Raw genomic sequence first — 17,288 nt, 5'->3', positions numbered from 1 at the left:
ATAGCCCCCATCCATGTGATGAGCTCAGAACAGGAGCTTGCTGAAACCCCTTTCACATATTAAAACATGTGACCACTCTAGTCTCTACAGGGCAAGTCCAAGATAACGCGCACGTTACGTATGGGACATTCAGAGACTTTTATGACCTGAAAAATAGTGTTAATGGCCTTTGATCATATTGAACTTCATCATGGTGATTGATATCTAGGAGAAGTATAATCATGTAAAAAATTGAGAAAAATTACCTTGACAATTATATTCTAGAAGAGAAAATATGTGCCGTTACGTATGGGACCAGAAAAATTTTGTTTTTTTGAACATTTTTTTCAACCTCAAAACTCTCTGAAAGTATATCATTCTACAACTTGTAACTCACTGTGATGAAAGTCACAACACTCAAGATTATCACAGGTAAGTTTCATGTCATTAGGCAAAAAGCTCTAATTACAGGTTCTAATTAAAGACAGACATGACGCGTTACGTATGGGACAGTTACGTATGGGACAGTTTGTCCCCCATTCATTTAGTGTGTGAAGAACCATGTTTATGGGTATTTTGCATAATTATTGAAGTAAAATCAGTTGAAACTACTCAAATACTGATCCAGACTGTCAAGGAAACAATATTCCCCAAATATTCACCATCATAATCATATTCAATCATATTTTTATATATTTATGACCAACCTGGGTATGCATGCCCTTTGTCCCCCATTCGTTTAGTGTGTGGAGAACCATGTTTATGGGTATTTTGCAAAATAATTTTGCAAAATACCCATAAACAAATTTTTGCATAATTATTGAGGTGGAATCAGTTGAAATTACTCAAATACTGATCCAGATTGACAAGGGAACAATATTCCCCAGATATTTACCATCATAATCACATTTAATCATATTCTATATTTTTATGACCAACCTTTAGTATGTATGCCCTATTTTTATCAGGATAGTTACAACTGAAAAATTGAATAGTTTAAAGTGTTTACTTCCTATGATGAAGGGCAGTTTGCCATTCAGTTTCAATAAAAATCAACTTGACACAAGAAATATCAAGTTTAATAAATAAGCAATACCTGCTGCATGGAACCCCAGTGATCGAGTAGATTATGATGTCTGTCTAGCAGTCAGGTCATTGATTCGAGTCACACCTCAGTATGTATACCCATGAATTTTGTTGTGGCTACTATTGAAAACTGAATAAGGACAATTTGTGTATCACTTGCAATAAATAAAAAAATCATTTTACTTTATTTTTTTTTACGACCATTTCAAATTCGAACTCCATACATAAACTTTGAATTCCTCTAGTCTTACGATTGTATGCTCTTAAGTAATTCATATAATTGGTTTCCAATCATCTCATTAAATGTTGAAAACTGAATCCTCATTTCTACAAAAAACTATACCATCCCTTTAATGCTGATTTTTCATTGTGTATTTTGCCATTTTCCCCTCCCCCTTTCTGAAAATTGTTCAGTCAAGTTCATGTATTGTTTCAAGTGTCTATAACTCAAAAAGTAGCTACAATGTTGGGATGCTTTCTTCAGGATGATTGACCATATGTATACTGAGAGACCTTCCCAGCTAGCTACATGCATTCACATGCAATATGTATGAGGATGTCCCATACGTAACGCATTTGTCCCATACACAACATTATTTCAATGCCTAATAAAAAATGTTTCTTTTACTTTTTTTTTCTTTTTTCTCTGGTATTTAATTTCTCTAAACAATAAATTAGAACTTTCCAAAAGGGCATTAAAATAACCTTAGCAATTTCAGAAAAAACCTAAAAAAATGACCTCATTTTGTTACGTATGGGACATCTCATGATAGGACACGAGCTAATTTGCATAATCATTTGCATAATCCCTAAATTTTCATACCAAGTTAAACTATGTGATGAACTTCTTATGTCCACATATAAATCAAATATCATTTGCTTTCCTTTGAATTAATATGAATTTTTATAAATGTCCCATACGTAACGCTGTGTTTCACATTTATGCAAATGAAGCCCTTGAAATTTGCATAAATTTACATAATATCATTTTTTCCTCCATGGAAATCAAAACTTCAACTCATAAGCTTCAAAATGATACCAAACATGTCAATATTGATCGAAGATGAAATTTTGCCTTCTGAGGGGACCTTATCTTGGACTTGCCCTACATCTGAAAGGAATAACCCATTTCATACAGTATGCCAGTAAACTCTGATTCATGGAGGACATAGGAACATTATACAGTCAAACCTGCCTTAGCGGCCACCTGTCTATAGCGGCCACCTGTCTATAGCGGCCACTGCAAAATCCCCCCGAGAGAAAAGCTCTGTTAAAGACCCTGTGTATAGCGGCCACCTCTCTAACGCGGCCAGCGGCCACAAATTTTGTTTCCCGCGGGAGATATTAACCTGTCTATAGCGGCCAAAAACCCAATGGAGCCGCAGCCAAGCCGATAATTCAGCGTGTTTTTCTGTTTGGTAGCCGTGCGGGCAACGTTCAGTGATCGCCACCGCTGCATTCATCCCTCATTCAGTCATAATAATGCACGATTCTTCACGACAATAAACATCCTACTGTGCAACAATTTCATATACACCGGCATCGTTAAATGCATGAAACACACGGTGTATGCATACGTACACACATACATGTACATGTAAGGATACAACGATGATACATGTACATGTAAGCAATGCACACAAAGTTGGATTACCTGTCTATAGCGGCCACCTGTCTATAACGGCCACTTTTTCCGTCTCCCTTGGGTGGCCGCTATAGACAGGTTTGACTGTAGTTTGATGTCTTCCTGTGAAATGTATGGATACTCTTCCTACAAGCAAGGCACATGATTGCTCTTGGGTCTACTCATAATTATAGAAGTGCTTTAGTTTCCAAGTCAAAATTTTCACTGAGGAAATCTTTGTGCATTTCATGTGACATGAAACTAGTGCAAAAATGAGAGGGCACAAATTTTTTGCTTGTTTATGTAATACTATCTTATATCTTCAATCTAAACGTAGGTATCGTAGGGGTTATTGAAGTTTTCTTTCTGTTGGAGGGCTTCATATCATAGTAGAGCATCCACACTTGAACATTATCAGTCACTGTTCAACAAGAGCATGCCTACTACTGGGGCTACTGATGCCTGCAGTTGCAGGTGTAAAATGGGCATCACCATACGTAGTGCTTGCACAGCATGGCTCAGTTATGGCTGATTGACTGACATAGCATATGACAGCACACGTACACTGATTGTCCAGCTTGGATTTATGAGGGCTCTTACTCTTGTTTGGGGACAGCTGGAACAATCAGCATGTGCAGTAAGACAAGCTCAGACAATTCATTACAAGTATGAATTCGTCATACATTTGCATTCAACAATTCTACAAGAAATCAATCTCTCTTTAGGGTTTGTGACTGGTGTCTTCCTGTTCCTCCATTTTTGTTTGTCTTGTTGCATTTCTTTTTAATCATCACAGGAATAACTGCAAGGCATCCTTCCATTATTTCTTCTAAACTAAAATACAATACCTTCATCTTCATTATTCCATAGTACAATGTATGTATTCTCCATGTACACTAGGAAAATGATTGTGACCATTGCAAAGTTCTTGGATGCAATGTGTGCTGTGAGGCAATGTGTCTTTCTCTAACACCTTGTGAGATGGTTGTAAAATTAAAAACAAATGAAATGCAATGCAAATGACTTGGGGGTTCTCTTGACATCTTAAGTAAGTAACATGATTCACAAAGAAGTCTTCGTGTATCTTCTTTTCAATACAAACACCAATATCTGAAGAACTGAGGTATTCACAAATTAGTGTATCAGCGTTCAAGAATATACAATGTACGTACATCAACAACCTAATTTGACCTTGAATATCATTAGCCATGGACACCCCCCCCAATTGTTCATAAAAATACATTACACATGTACATGTATGTAGCCTAACAATGTGTTCACATAATAAATCTTAAAAGAAACTTGTGTCTTTTTCTAACCGAAAGCACAGTTGGAAACTGCCAAGAAAGAGAAGTTAATAACTAAGATCGTAATATCAATATTCAATATAATTTAAATTATCAATATGAAGAAGAAGAAAAAAACAACTTCTGACATTGCTCTTTTTCTTTTTCATTGCTATGCTAGAAAACTGCTTGAAGTATTATAAAGCGTGTACAATTTAATGCTGAAACGCACTTTTCAATTTAGTGTGATTGGCTTTTCAAGATACCGTATCAAATTTGTCACATTTTGCTGTCTGTGATTAACTGTTAAGATACGTGGGAAATATCTTCAGGTGAAACTGGGGGTGATCTAGGAGAGGTTACACAAGGCGGCTTATGTACAGACAGTGTCATACAACTGTACATGCTGTAGCAATTATTCTGGATTGTGCAAACATTATCATCTAGACCTTTATTTACAAAGCATATTTGTACGGATCTCTCAGGTCAAAATGCGGCATTGCACGCTATGAATTACATTTTTGTTACAGTCAATGTGATGTGGACCTTGTATCAAAGTATAAAATTCTCTGTAAACGATGCAGATAAATAAGTCAGTATTGTAGTGACAATACACTGTCATAGTAAGAATAGAATGAAATGTATTATACCTGCATAGACCTCATTTTCTCACAGGAATTGATAAATAATATCATAATAATACAAATAAGATTACAGGTAAAGTAATAAAGAAGGTAAATAGTGATCAACTTGATGTTACACGCATATAACTTCACATAATCATCCAGGGTGGTCCACAACTTGAAATTTTAGCATGTCGCAGGGGAAAAAAGTGATCTTGAAAGTATGTGTGCGCGAAGCGCACATCACGAGCGTGAAGTGCGAAGTCCCTTGCGGCCGGGGTCCAGGGCCCGCTTAAGAGCCCTGGAAGCTCTAGGGTTCTAGATGCTCTCTGGTGCTATCTTAGCCTTATTTTGAACACTTTGATCACCATGATCACTCTGCAATGCCAGGATAAAAATCAATAATAGAGTACTTAGTCTCTTGGCTCTCATCTACGACGTAGCTCGGATCGGAAACATCGCATTAACGAAGCGCGGAAGCCTTCGCTAATGCTCAATACAACACAGATAAATCGCCGCTAAAAATGCCACTAAATGCGACATTTTCACGGAGATGTAATGAGCGTTGTGAGGGGCATATTCTCACAGAAACAATGCAGAAACTCCATATCTTTTGTGGGCAGCAGTTCCTAAATAATAAATGAAAGAGAAGTAGGTGCCGATGGTACATGATGAAGATTCCGTTTTCTTTTAGGCCTTTCCTGTTTCACCATTGCAATATAATTAGCCGTATCTACATCGCAACAACGCGCCCTGTGTACTAGTAGTGTTTCTGCTTTCTCGCCGTCTGCTCGACCACGTGGTAGGCCTACTGCATGCAGATGCGCGATCGAGAAGCGAGAACTTTCGGGAACATCGTTGCACTTTCCTTTCTGGGTAGGCCTACTGCGGTAGTTTGGCCATGACATCAAAGAGATATCATACAAAAATGTACCTTCCTGATTACACGAGTGATGGTCGTTATTCCTGAGGTTTGTTTAATCTTAAAGTGAAACGATTCATCATTACTGAGTACTTCGAAGGTTTGTTAATCAAAAACAACAACAACACCAAAGGTCGGTATTACAGATGAATGTTCAAAATAAACAAATTGATTACGTTCAGAGATTAACAAACAAATTTTTTTTTATTATTTTCTGATCAACGAACCTTCAGAAAGGAATCTAGTATTATCTATCATCGTTATTGCTTCGGAATAACAGAACTTCAGAGTATAAGAAAACTGTAACCGTCTTGGGGCCATTGTTGTATTCCGAAATTATACTGGTAGAACGTTCAAAATAACAATACTGATTTCGTTTGGATATAAACGAATATTTCTTCTTTATCGATTAACGATCATTCAGAATTAAGAATGTAGAGTATTATTTTATCATATATTCTTTCGGAGTAAGGAACCCTCAGAGTACGAAAACTGTAACCGTTTTGGGGCCGTAGTTTTATTCCGAAATTATACTGGCAGAACGTTCGAAATAACAAAACTGTTTTTGTTTGGAAATAAACGAACATTTCTTATCGTTTTCCGATTAATGATCGTTCAGAATTAAGAATCTATAGTATTTTATCATCATTATTCTTTCGGATTAACGAACCTTCAGAGCAAAAGAAAACTGTAACCGTTTTGGGGCTGTCGTTATATTCCGAAATTTCACTGGCAGAACGTTCAAAATAACAAAACTGATTTCGTTGTAAAATTAACGGACATTTTTTCTTTATTATTTTTGGATTGACGAACCTTCAGAATAAAGAATCTAGCATTATTCTATTATTATAATTTCTGTCGGAGTAACGAACCCTCAGAGTAAGAAAACTGTAATTGTTTTGGGGCAGTCGTTTTATTCCGAAATTTCACTGGCAGAACGTTCGAAATGACACACTGATTTCGTTTTGAAATTTACGAACATTTTTCTTAATTTATTTTTCGGTGAAAATTTCATCCTAATCTGTTCCCAAATTTTGACTTATTTTGCGAATAGAGAGACAGACAGGCAGACAAACGAACAAACAAACCAAAGCAGCAAAGAAATACAACCTTTGGCTGAGGGAGGCATGCATTTCATATCGTTTGTTTTTGCGTAACCAGACAACAAGCATGACAACAAGTGAGCACGTGTCAGCCTTCCTTAGCCTTCCTCAGCCTCCCTTGGCCTCCGACCCTCTCTTTCCGTCCTCTCTCTCCCTCTCACAATACCGTCATGTATGTACACACAGGCAGCTGTCTGTGGCTAGGTGTAACTTCACACAAATTGCTGTGTGTGTGGATCCCGAATCAGAGCGCAATCCCATGGCATGCTATGTGAGTGAGCAAGTGTGTGACGTGGTGGTGTGCGAGTACTGTAGCTACAATGTACATGTATGTTGTTGAGCCGCGTTGTTGTGATCGGTGTAACTTTTTGCGCTTGTAAACTGCTGCTCCTTTCAACAAGGAGCACGCTTACAAGTCGTTTGCAAGTTAGTTATTTTTAGCATGTCGCAGTTTTTTTGGCACGGCGCTTAGAATGTCGCACGTTTTGAAGGATGTCGCGCAAAAACGTTAGCATGTCGCAGTGACATGCTAAAACCCCTCGTGGACCTCACTGAATCATCATTTCCATAATTGGGTACATTTTTATATAATGGCCCCTAAAAAGTTAGAGAGATAGTGAAGAAAAAAAAAGATTAATTTATAAGCCAAAACCTGATATTCATAAGCTGCTATGAGAAAATATATCAATAAGTAATGAACACAAACACAAGACCCCGTGTCCAAGTCTGCAGATTCATAAGGAGTATGTCAACAGAGAAAAGATATCACGCATAAACTTTGTTCCTAGAATTAGATGAGATTAACTATTTCCGACTGAGTGATTACTACCAAAAACAAACACATGCACACACACACAAAACAATATAGTATAATGTGCATAGTTTTAACAGTACAACTTGTAAGTTTAAGCCTCACACAGAATCTACTCTGAAAAGATCATGCCATGGAGTAGCCTTTTGACAAGGCCTCGTGGCTGAAGATTGAGGCTAACTGGTCACACCGAGAATTGCGAGAAATGGGTGAACGCGAGACCGAGTGGTGCAGCCACAAGGCCTTTTGAAACCTGGGTTTTTTTCCCTACCGCCTCTCGACGAAGGCGAATATGAATTATTCATATATTCATGAGTCAGAGCGCAGTTGGTATGCTAATGAGGACGTGTCAACGCTGCGCTGGCAATGCAGGCAGCTACGGATGAGCGAGCCGCCGACATGCATACTTATGCGTATTCATTAGATGCGACGGCGTGGTGAGCAATGCGGTCGCTGATTGGCCGCTACCCTATACTCTAGGGTAGCAGAATCGGCGAGAAACAAGGCTCAAGATAAGAAATTCATGTCATGTTTCAAAAGGCCTCGCGGCTATGCCGCTCGGTCTCGCGTTCACCCGTTCTCTCGCAGTTGGTCTCTTTCACAGCCACGAGGCCTTGCCAAAAGGCTACCCCTGGAGCTACAAGCTCCATGATCATCCATACCAGGCACAAGCAATCACGTGCAGCAGCGACCATGCATCAATTTTTCAGACCACAAGATCACAGCAGGGGGACAGGCAGTCGCGGAAACAACTGGTGGAAATAGGCCATGCTTGGCAGCTTTGAAAAAAAAAAAATGAAAAAATGTTCCTGACCACATACTAGTCTGGGTATCACAGTCTAAACCTTGTTTTTACCTTCCTCACAATGTTTGTTGATGATTTTATCGTATTTTGAAGGTGCTCAATTCGATTCTGGTTGATGCAACTCATGGATCCTCGGGTACATTTATCAGTTACTCATTTCTGGAGTAGAATTGAGGTTTCCAAACAACTTTCAGGGAGGTTTGGGCAGATGATATTCAAGGCAAAGCTGTTTTGATTATGATGTTAAAGTGCAATCACAAACGCATTTGAGCCAGAAACACATTTCTGTGAAGATGATAAACGCAAAGTCATTTTGAAATGCATTGATAACTTGGATCTACCAACGCCAACCACTACCAAATACAATTGTACATGATCTCCGCTCCTTGGGTCAAACTGTGTAATGGACCTCCGCATTGACATGGCCTCCCTCTCGATTCATGATAGAGATGATAACCACAATAGCTCGAGAAACGTGATTCAAAAGGCCTTTGCAAACATGTTTTGATACTGGGTATTGACATGTGTTTCGAAAATGGGAAAGATGATAAATCCAGCTCTAGAGAGTTTTGAGATATCCAAGATGACTACAAAAATTGCCCACCAAAAATCTTGGATATTTCAAAACCCTCAGGAGTGTAAGATTTCCATCAACCAGATTCGGATTTAACACTCTTCATGTAGGATAATACCATCAAATCTTTTCAATTTTTCACAATTTAAAAGGAAATATGGACATACTCTTTTTTGGAGGGCATCTTGAATACTGTATATGTTAAAATCCTCAAGGATGCACGAGTTGTGTCATCCAGATTTGGATTCAGCATCCATGAAATATAACAATATCCATATTTGTTCTTTTAAAATTTTCACTGTTCATAAGGAAATATACTACATAGTAATTTCATATTTTGGCAGCCATAATTGATGGTTACTGTGAATATCTCAAACCCCTCAAGGATGCAAGAGTTGCATCATCCATATTCAGATTTACGTAAGAGTTGCATCATCCATATTCAGATTAAGACTTCCAAAATAGGGTAAAACCATCAACAGGCAGTAAAACCAGGTTTGGCCCAAAATCGGACATTGGCACACAGACTATCATTTAAGCATTCCGCTTGCATCCAGACATAAGGCAAAACGGAAAGACAGAAAAATGCAAACTCTCCCACACATTTCTCTCTCTGTCCCCCCCCCCCCTTTCTGTCTGTCTGTATCTTTCTCTCTCTCTTAAAGGTAGGGGATACCTTTTACAGACCTCCCAAAATGCAGCAAAACATTAAATATGAACCTCAGGGGACTTGTTTAGGCCACTGCTGAGAAATTTGGAAGTCAACAGTTATCTACAATTTGAATAATGCACAAAACTCAACTACTCAGTAGTTCTGTGTGTCAGCCACACTTAAGCCTTTTTGTTGCAGTCTTCTGTATTTTTTTAATCTATAAACACAAATCTAAAAGTATAAGAGCTGATGTAATAACATATAGAGTGTGTGGCAAGAATGTATATAGAAATGTTTGTAAGTTTTGATGAACTTTCTTCACAAAATATACATGATGGACACACATGCAGTGCATGGGTCTGCAAAGGTAGCCTAGTAATGTACCGTAAAGTTCCGTGTATAAGACGCACTATTTTTTCGTCAGAAAACATTGAAAATCGGGGGTGCGTCGTATACACGGGTACAGTCGAATCACGGAAAAAAATCCGTCATCTAACGATGTATCAATCTGGCCATAGACAACAGCTGTAACAGCACTGCTGTATGCTACCGATGTCAGTCTACCAAGCTACCAACAGCCAACCTAGTAGCTGGAATACGCGATGTACAGGTATCATTACTAAATTACCAATACCGTAAAACTTATCAATGTACTAGTATCAATATGGCCATAGACAAAAGCTGTAAAATACGGAGTAGGATCGACACTATGTCACCGTAAATATGAACGATGTGTGAAGCATGCATGCGTATCCGTGTCGTTCGTTTGCTCTTCATTCCACGAGGCCAGCTAGGATAGCATAGCTACACTGTAGCTAGCTAGCTAGCTAGCTAGCAAGCCTTTGGCAAAGGCAGCAGCTGCAGCAGAGAGGCTTTTGCAATGGACTCGCGTGCACACAGCGATCGGATCGTAACGCGCTTGCCCGTTGCGCGCTGTGTGTGCAAGTCCATTGCTCTCTGTGTGCGTGTGCTGAAATTATAGCGAGCTGCCTTTTGCAAAAGGCTAGCACTGTGCATACAAGCATGGTACAAGAGACACACATGTTACTGGTAATCCCTCCGGGCGAAACAACAGTGAGTGTAATTACCGTACGCACCGTACGTCTCGCCGTATGATCCCTCTGCTACACTTGTTGATGTTATTCTTATTTTTCGTAATGAACCTTCCAGTCTGACATGCGTCAATACGCGAGACACCCTCTGCCATGTATGACAGCAAAGATCGTATTGTACACTCATGAGTACGATGTGCATGACACATGTACCATGATTGAAAGGCCAAACAATAGCAAGTGAGTACCAAGACAAGTCTCGCATTTTGCGTCTTCCATATTTTGCCGATGTCCGATGAATACCGTTAAAAGAAAGTATAAAAGGAAACGAAAAATAGAGCAAATACATGCTGCATTCTAGGGAAATTTTGAGCAGAAAAAATATGTATGACACACGCAATATTTGCGTGGATTTTTTTTTTTTTAAATTTTAGGTCCGAAAGTAGGGGTGCGTCTTATACACGGGTGCGTCTTATACACGGAACTTTACGGTACTAGAATTTACAGTGAGCCCCGAAAAAAATTCAATTCAAAATCTAACGGTCAATAAAAATGTACTCAATGATACCTTCCACTTTCAATACTTTATGGGAGTTTCTAAAATGATACTCTCTTCAACATACCAGTGTTTATACAACTCTTCATTTAAGGCATGCAAATGGGATTCCCTACCTTTAAAGAGCATAAGAAGCAATCCTAATAATAACTGTATACCCTGGCCTGGAGGAGAACATATTACATGTAGGTACCAGCATTTACCATGTACATAATAAGAGGGCTGCGAATTTGTTGTGTCTGCTGGAGTTGCAGGTGTAAAAAACATTACGGACACAGACCCAGGGAGATGGCTTGAGCAGGGCTTTGGCCATTGTGGACCAATCTATTATTGATCAGTGCGACCATGCCTACATCATTCCACAAATCACTGCAACACTGGATATCTCTACAGGCTACAGTGCTGCTCTCCACATCACACAGCAGATTTTCTCACACCTCCCTACAATGGTTTCCCACACATTCATTTTTCTGCTTGTCGTTCACAGATACAACATGTCCACTGACAAAATTTCATCAATGCTCATTAGCTGCTAGCACTTACTCAGGACGTGATTAAGTTTGATTTTTACATACCCTGGTATACTCATTGCCTAAATCACAATTGTGAATTAAATGCACACATTGAATTATTAAAAGTTAATGTGACAAGCTTGCATGGCTCCTGCCTAGCACTTGATAAATAAATAAAAATCAGTTTCAGGGTAATGTTTTAAATACAACGTACACGATTTAAGAGATTGGCCTGGATTCTACATATTATACATTGTATGGGAGACACAGAAAGTCAAATCAACAAGATATATGTTTTTTTATATATTCAATCCAACAGCACGGCATGAATATTTCAGTAAACACACAGATTCAGGATTATTAATTTTGAACTTTGACAGATTGCACATGTACTTCTATATGGTGCCATTATTAACCAACCAATGTAATTCGGACAACTGAGACTCTAAGATGACATAAAAATAAGCTTTTATTTTACCAGGGCATGTGCAATCAATGTATAAAGCTTAGGACACGTTCCGGAAAATACAAAATGTGTTAATGTTTTATTTGTTCACACTTTTCTGTCATCTAACCTGCTCAGATATCTCACACCTATAACACTGGTATGCTCTGTCTCTTTTGTATTTCCCATTTTATCTTCTAAAGTTGCAGAGAAAGTGGTAGAGAACCATGTGCCATCTTAAAGACTTTAGCATCTCTTAAAGACATCTCTTAAAAGATGATTACACTTTCATTAAGTTATTGTCAAAGTGTGTTGATTTTCCCATGTGTTTTAGCTTTCTTCAAATAGCCTGTGCAAGTTGCTTGTGAGGGTCTTTTGCTTTGAACAATAACAAACAAAAAGATGTTTCATGGGCTTGGAACCCCTGAATCACTCATTTCATGATCAAATGTTCAAGTTTACAATAGCTAATTCAATATCTAAGATATTTCAACTTCCATCAAATGACATAAAGATGTTCTTTGCCTACACTGTATGTAGTAGCCATTTTCTGTTTACAATGTGTACATGCACCTGTTTTGCGATACTAAACAACTACCGAGATGTTTCATGAACACGAAATTTGAAATTCTTACCAAAGCTCCTTCCTTGATAAAGAGATTCTGCAAAACAACATCACCTGAAAGGGAAAGAAGAGAAATGTTGAATTTCAACATTATATACAAAGCTATGTGATTAGACAAGCTTTTTTCCTTCAATATGGAAAGATCTATAGATGGAATTTTCTACGTATGTATGATGCAAGAAAAAAGGAACCCGAGAGAAAATCTGCAAACATGAATGGAAAAAAAGGAAGTTCACACATAATCACTTTTCACTTTATTTTGTGAATCTATACCACAATATATAAATAGCAAATCACATATTTGCAAGCAATAATGTTACATGTAAGATATACACAAACAGCCACAACTAATGAGCTTGTTTTATTTCATTCAACTTTTATTCATTGCCACATAAACAGGCATGTCACAATGTAGTGTACTAATGACAACAGAAGTTGGATAGCAATTAACAGTAATAAGAAACCGTGCTTACATTGTATAAAAGCTTACAAATGAATTGCTAGCTGTGCAATATGCAGTGTAATCTCCAAATAACAAGGCCATCCTCATCACTACCATCACTGTAATATCACATGCCAATTGACATGTACCAGGTAAGTCTTTGTAATGGAATAAACTTCATTGTCCATGGGAGGGGGGGGGGAGGTTTTTTTTTTTTTTTTTTGGGGGGGGATTATAAACCAAATACAAGTAAATGAGTGCCATTAATCAGCAATGAAGTGTGTGCATACTATTACAGATTCCTCTGCAGATTCCTTACAGATACATCTGCAAGACCTGTCTTATAAATATGGGCCATTACATACTCATGAAGGCAACTGAAAAAGCTTGGACAAAAATGACATGTTTGTAAAATATGGAGCAGCAGTTATGTCTACACACACAAAACAAGAACAACAGCAAAAGGAACAACAGAAACAGAAATGTTTTCAAAAATACCTCTGGTTCAACATAAAAATCTTACAGTGATATCAAAATCGTTCACTACTTTTTTACTTTTACTCTGCCTGTCCCATATCAGACAAATGTACTTTTGAATCCCATAGTGAGCCATGGCTGGTTTGTGATCAATCTTGCACAGACTAAGCAAACAATATGTTTGAATGGCCAACCCACACACCCACTACGCCTACACTGATGATCACAGAAAAGACATGCTGCGTTTTGTAGATTGAACAGAGTGATGGTGACTGCTTCAATCATGCATGGCTTTGATGTTCATGATTGTGTGTCTTTTCATCTTTTTATTACTTTTCTATCTAACGAAAAAATGTCAACAGAATATCAGTGGGCTAGGCCTTTAAAACTCTATTTTCTCTTTTGGGATTGAAGTATTAGCATCTGCTTTGCAAAACAAAACAAAAACCAACAAAACAAATCATTATCTACAATCATGGCAGTGACGAGTGAGTACTATCGCGATAAAAACACTTTTCTGTGCCGGTAAACAAGACCTGTTGGTCTGGTATTTTGGTAAACAGGCACAAAAAATATGCGCGGCATGCCTCAAATAGAAATAAATTGTACAAGAGTATTGTGCTTCTACTAGTCTTTGAAGTCAACTCTGCACTGAAAAAGGAGCGCCTCTTATTTGATAGTTACTACATCTGCGTACGTAGCAACTAGCATGATGTTTGCACATTTGTGAATTGTAAGAAGAGTTCACACACTTAGTGTGTAGTACAGTAGCAATTGTTTTTGCAACAGACAAGAAAGAACAGCGTATTTTATTGCACGGCCACTAACAACGATAGCCTATGGGGAATTAATATGTCAGCTAACGTTTTTCGTTCAATACGCTCTTGTAATGCACAGAGAAAATTGAGCAGATGAGAAAAAGTGTTCATAATGTGCCACCAAGACATCATAAATGATAATCATCATTACCGTTGGATCTTCCTTATCTGTCCAGAAGCAGACCCTTTTTTTTTTTTGGCAGGGGGGAGGGCTGAAAGAGTCCACCTACAGTACAGTGCTCTGACTACGTAACAGTCATACGATTCAAAGAGAAGTTGGGTCTTTTACAAAGCATTACATTGGCATGGCATATGTAAGTTGGCTCCTACACAAAGTGCATATAAATGGGATCATGCTTACTTTAATTACATGTTTACACCATGTATTAACAAAAATAATATTGATTCAATAATGAGTTGGCTCAGTCGGTAGCGCGCCTGCCTCACGATCCTAAGGACCCGGGTTCGAACCCAAGTCTGTACTGAGCAATGTTGTGTGTAAACATACCGTCCCCTCTAGCAAGAGGCAAAACACTCTGTCCCTTGGATAGGACATAAAATGGAGGTCCTGTGTATGAGAGAGTCACAACTCATGCACGTAAAAGATCCCGCCTCATTCATTCATCGCAAAGAGCAGGGTGTTTAACCTGCTGAAGTGGTCCCACCTCACATCCATCTGTACCCCATGGAAGACCAGCTTAATGTAGCTGAATATGGGCTATCCAGCCATCTTCTCAGATGGAAATGAACAAACAAAACAAAAACGAACCAACAAATAATTCAAATATGTGTATTTATTAGCAAATCTATTTTTTCTTAAATTTCATCATTATGAAATCTCTATTTTTTCCTTCATGTACTCCACCATTATTGCAATTTCAAGTTTCTACTATATCGCCATCAGCAGTAGATGAGTGACATTTAAAGTCAATCACCACTTTTGTCAAACACAGAACATCATGAATTCATACTACTTTTCGTAACCATCACAGACCACTGGCACTGACTGCTGCCCTAAAATTCTTAGACATTGGTAACTGTTACTGCAGTGATGCAAAAATATGATTATTGTGACACAATAGTACTCGTTTAAGACACAGGGACACCCACAGCCCTCAGCTTGACTTCTAATAAACATCAATAAAGGTGCATAACTTCTTACTGTGCCATTTTCTAAAATTTGTTTTGAAATCATTCTTGTTTTGTTTAAGTTTGTTTCCTTTGTATAGGCCTACATAGGCATTTTTTTTTTTTTTGGGGGGGGGGGGGGGATACAAGTTGATTTTACCTGCGACTAGACATCGAACCCAAGTCAGCTTAGGCACCGAAACAAAAAGAATGATTTAACTTGGCGAATAATATCAAATACAAGCTGCCTGTTTGGATCTATTCTACTGGTATTGAAGTAACCACACCAGCGACCCCAACACGTTACAGCGCCCCACGCGCGCCGTGGTCAGTAGTGAAATAGCTCGGATACAACGCAGTGTGTTTAATAATTCTGTGTATGTTTTGTTTTCTTATGCTGCAGACTGTCATCTTTCTCAACATGAATTCCATATTCCAGGGTTATGTTCAAATTAGTAACACATGCAGTTCTGCAAACTTCAGCTAACTGTGTTAACACAATAAATAGTGTTTAGAGTGTATGATAATTCTATGGAGTATGTATGGTGACAAAAAGTTCCGAAAGATCAGTCAGTATCTTGAGTGGGGGATATGTTCCGCGTAGACATCTACATGCATACTGCATCTGGCTTGAGTTTAACTTAAGGAGCTGTGAATAAAATGTTTTAACAAAACTATAAAAAACTCCTGAGGACAGATGGATTTTTCTGTCCACACTGCACTGTAACAATATGCTAAACATGTATTGTTAGCTGTCAGTTGCCTACCCAGGGCTGCCAACCTTGAGTGAGAGTTTGGCGTGAGACACTGCACGAGCGAGGGAGCGGACAACAGCGTAGCCAGGATTTCATGTTAGGGGGGGGCGGTTAGTCTGCGAGGGAGCGAAGCGACCGAGCCCGAGCGAGCGGAGCGAGCGAGGGGGGGGGGGGGGGGAGGGTATGGGAGGGGGGTGTCGCCCCTCCCACGGTAAGAACTTTTTGCATTTGGATGTTGTAAATGGTGCAATTTGATGCATGTTTTTGCGCGTTTTATCGACGTGAAACAGTCCCACTTGTTTATGGTAGCAGTTTATTTTGATGTAGATTATTATTGAACAATTTGCCTATAAAATGGCATAATTTAGATACACTTCTTGTATTGATTCTTTTCACTGAATATCATGAACGCGACTGAACCCGAGCGAGCGGAGCGAGCGAGGAGGTAGGGGAGGGTGTGGGGGGGGGGTGTCCCCCCTCCCACGGTAAGAACTTTTTGCATTTTGATGTTGTAAATGGTGCAATTTGATGCATGTTTTTGCGCGTTTTATCGACGTGAAACAGTCCCACTTGTTTATGGTAGCAGTTATTTTGATGTAGATTATTATTGAACAATTGCCTATAAAATGGTATGATTTAGATACACTTCTTGTATTAATTCTTTTCACTGAATATAATGAACGCGACTGAACCCGAGCGAGCGGAGCGAGCGAGGGGGTAGGGGAGGGTGTGGGAGGGGGGTGTCCCCCTCCCACAGTAAGAACTTTTTGCATTTTGATGTTGCAAATGGTGCAATTTGATGCATGTTTTTGCGCGTTTTATCGACGTGAAACAGTCCCACTTGTTTAAGGTAGCAGTATATTTTAGTGTAGATTATTATTGAACAATTTGCCTATAAAATGGTATTATTCAAATACACTTCTTGTATTAATTCTTTTCACTGAATATTATGAACGCGACTGAACCCGAGCGAGCGGAGCGAGCGAGGGGGAGGGTAGGGTGTGGGAGGGGGT

General features: G+C 38.8%; 1 protein-coding gene across 1 annotated transcript in view; it reads right to left on the bottom strand.

Annotated features, from left to right (window-relative positions):
* LOC139734699 (intermembrane lipid transfer protein VPS13A-like) overlaps positions 1-17,288 on the bottom strand; it is a 115,663-nt gene that overhangs the window by 96,804 nt on the left and 1,571 nt on the right. Inside the window, exon 2 of the mRNA XM_071645492.1 lies at positions 12,666-12,709. Coding sequence (XP_071501593.1) covers positions 12,666-12,709 — 44 coding nt within the window. The remainder of the gene's footprint in view (positions 1-12,665; positions 12,710-17,288) is intronic.

This window comes from Diadema antillarum, unplaced genomic scaffold (genome assembly GCF_040938485.1).
Source record: "Diadema antillarum isolate AM-2024a unplaced genomic scaffold, OU_Dant_1.0 seq00000541_RagTag, whole genome shotgun sequence".
NCBI classification, from domain to species: domain Eukaryota; kingdom Metazoa; phylum Echinodermata; class Echinoidea; order Diadematoida; family Diadematidae; genus Diadema; species Diadema antillarum.
This window is presented reverse-complemented; position numbering and strand designations above follow the sequence as displayed.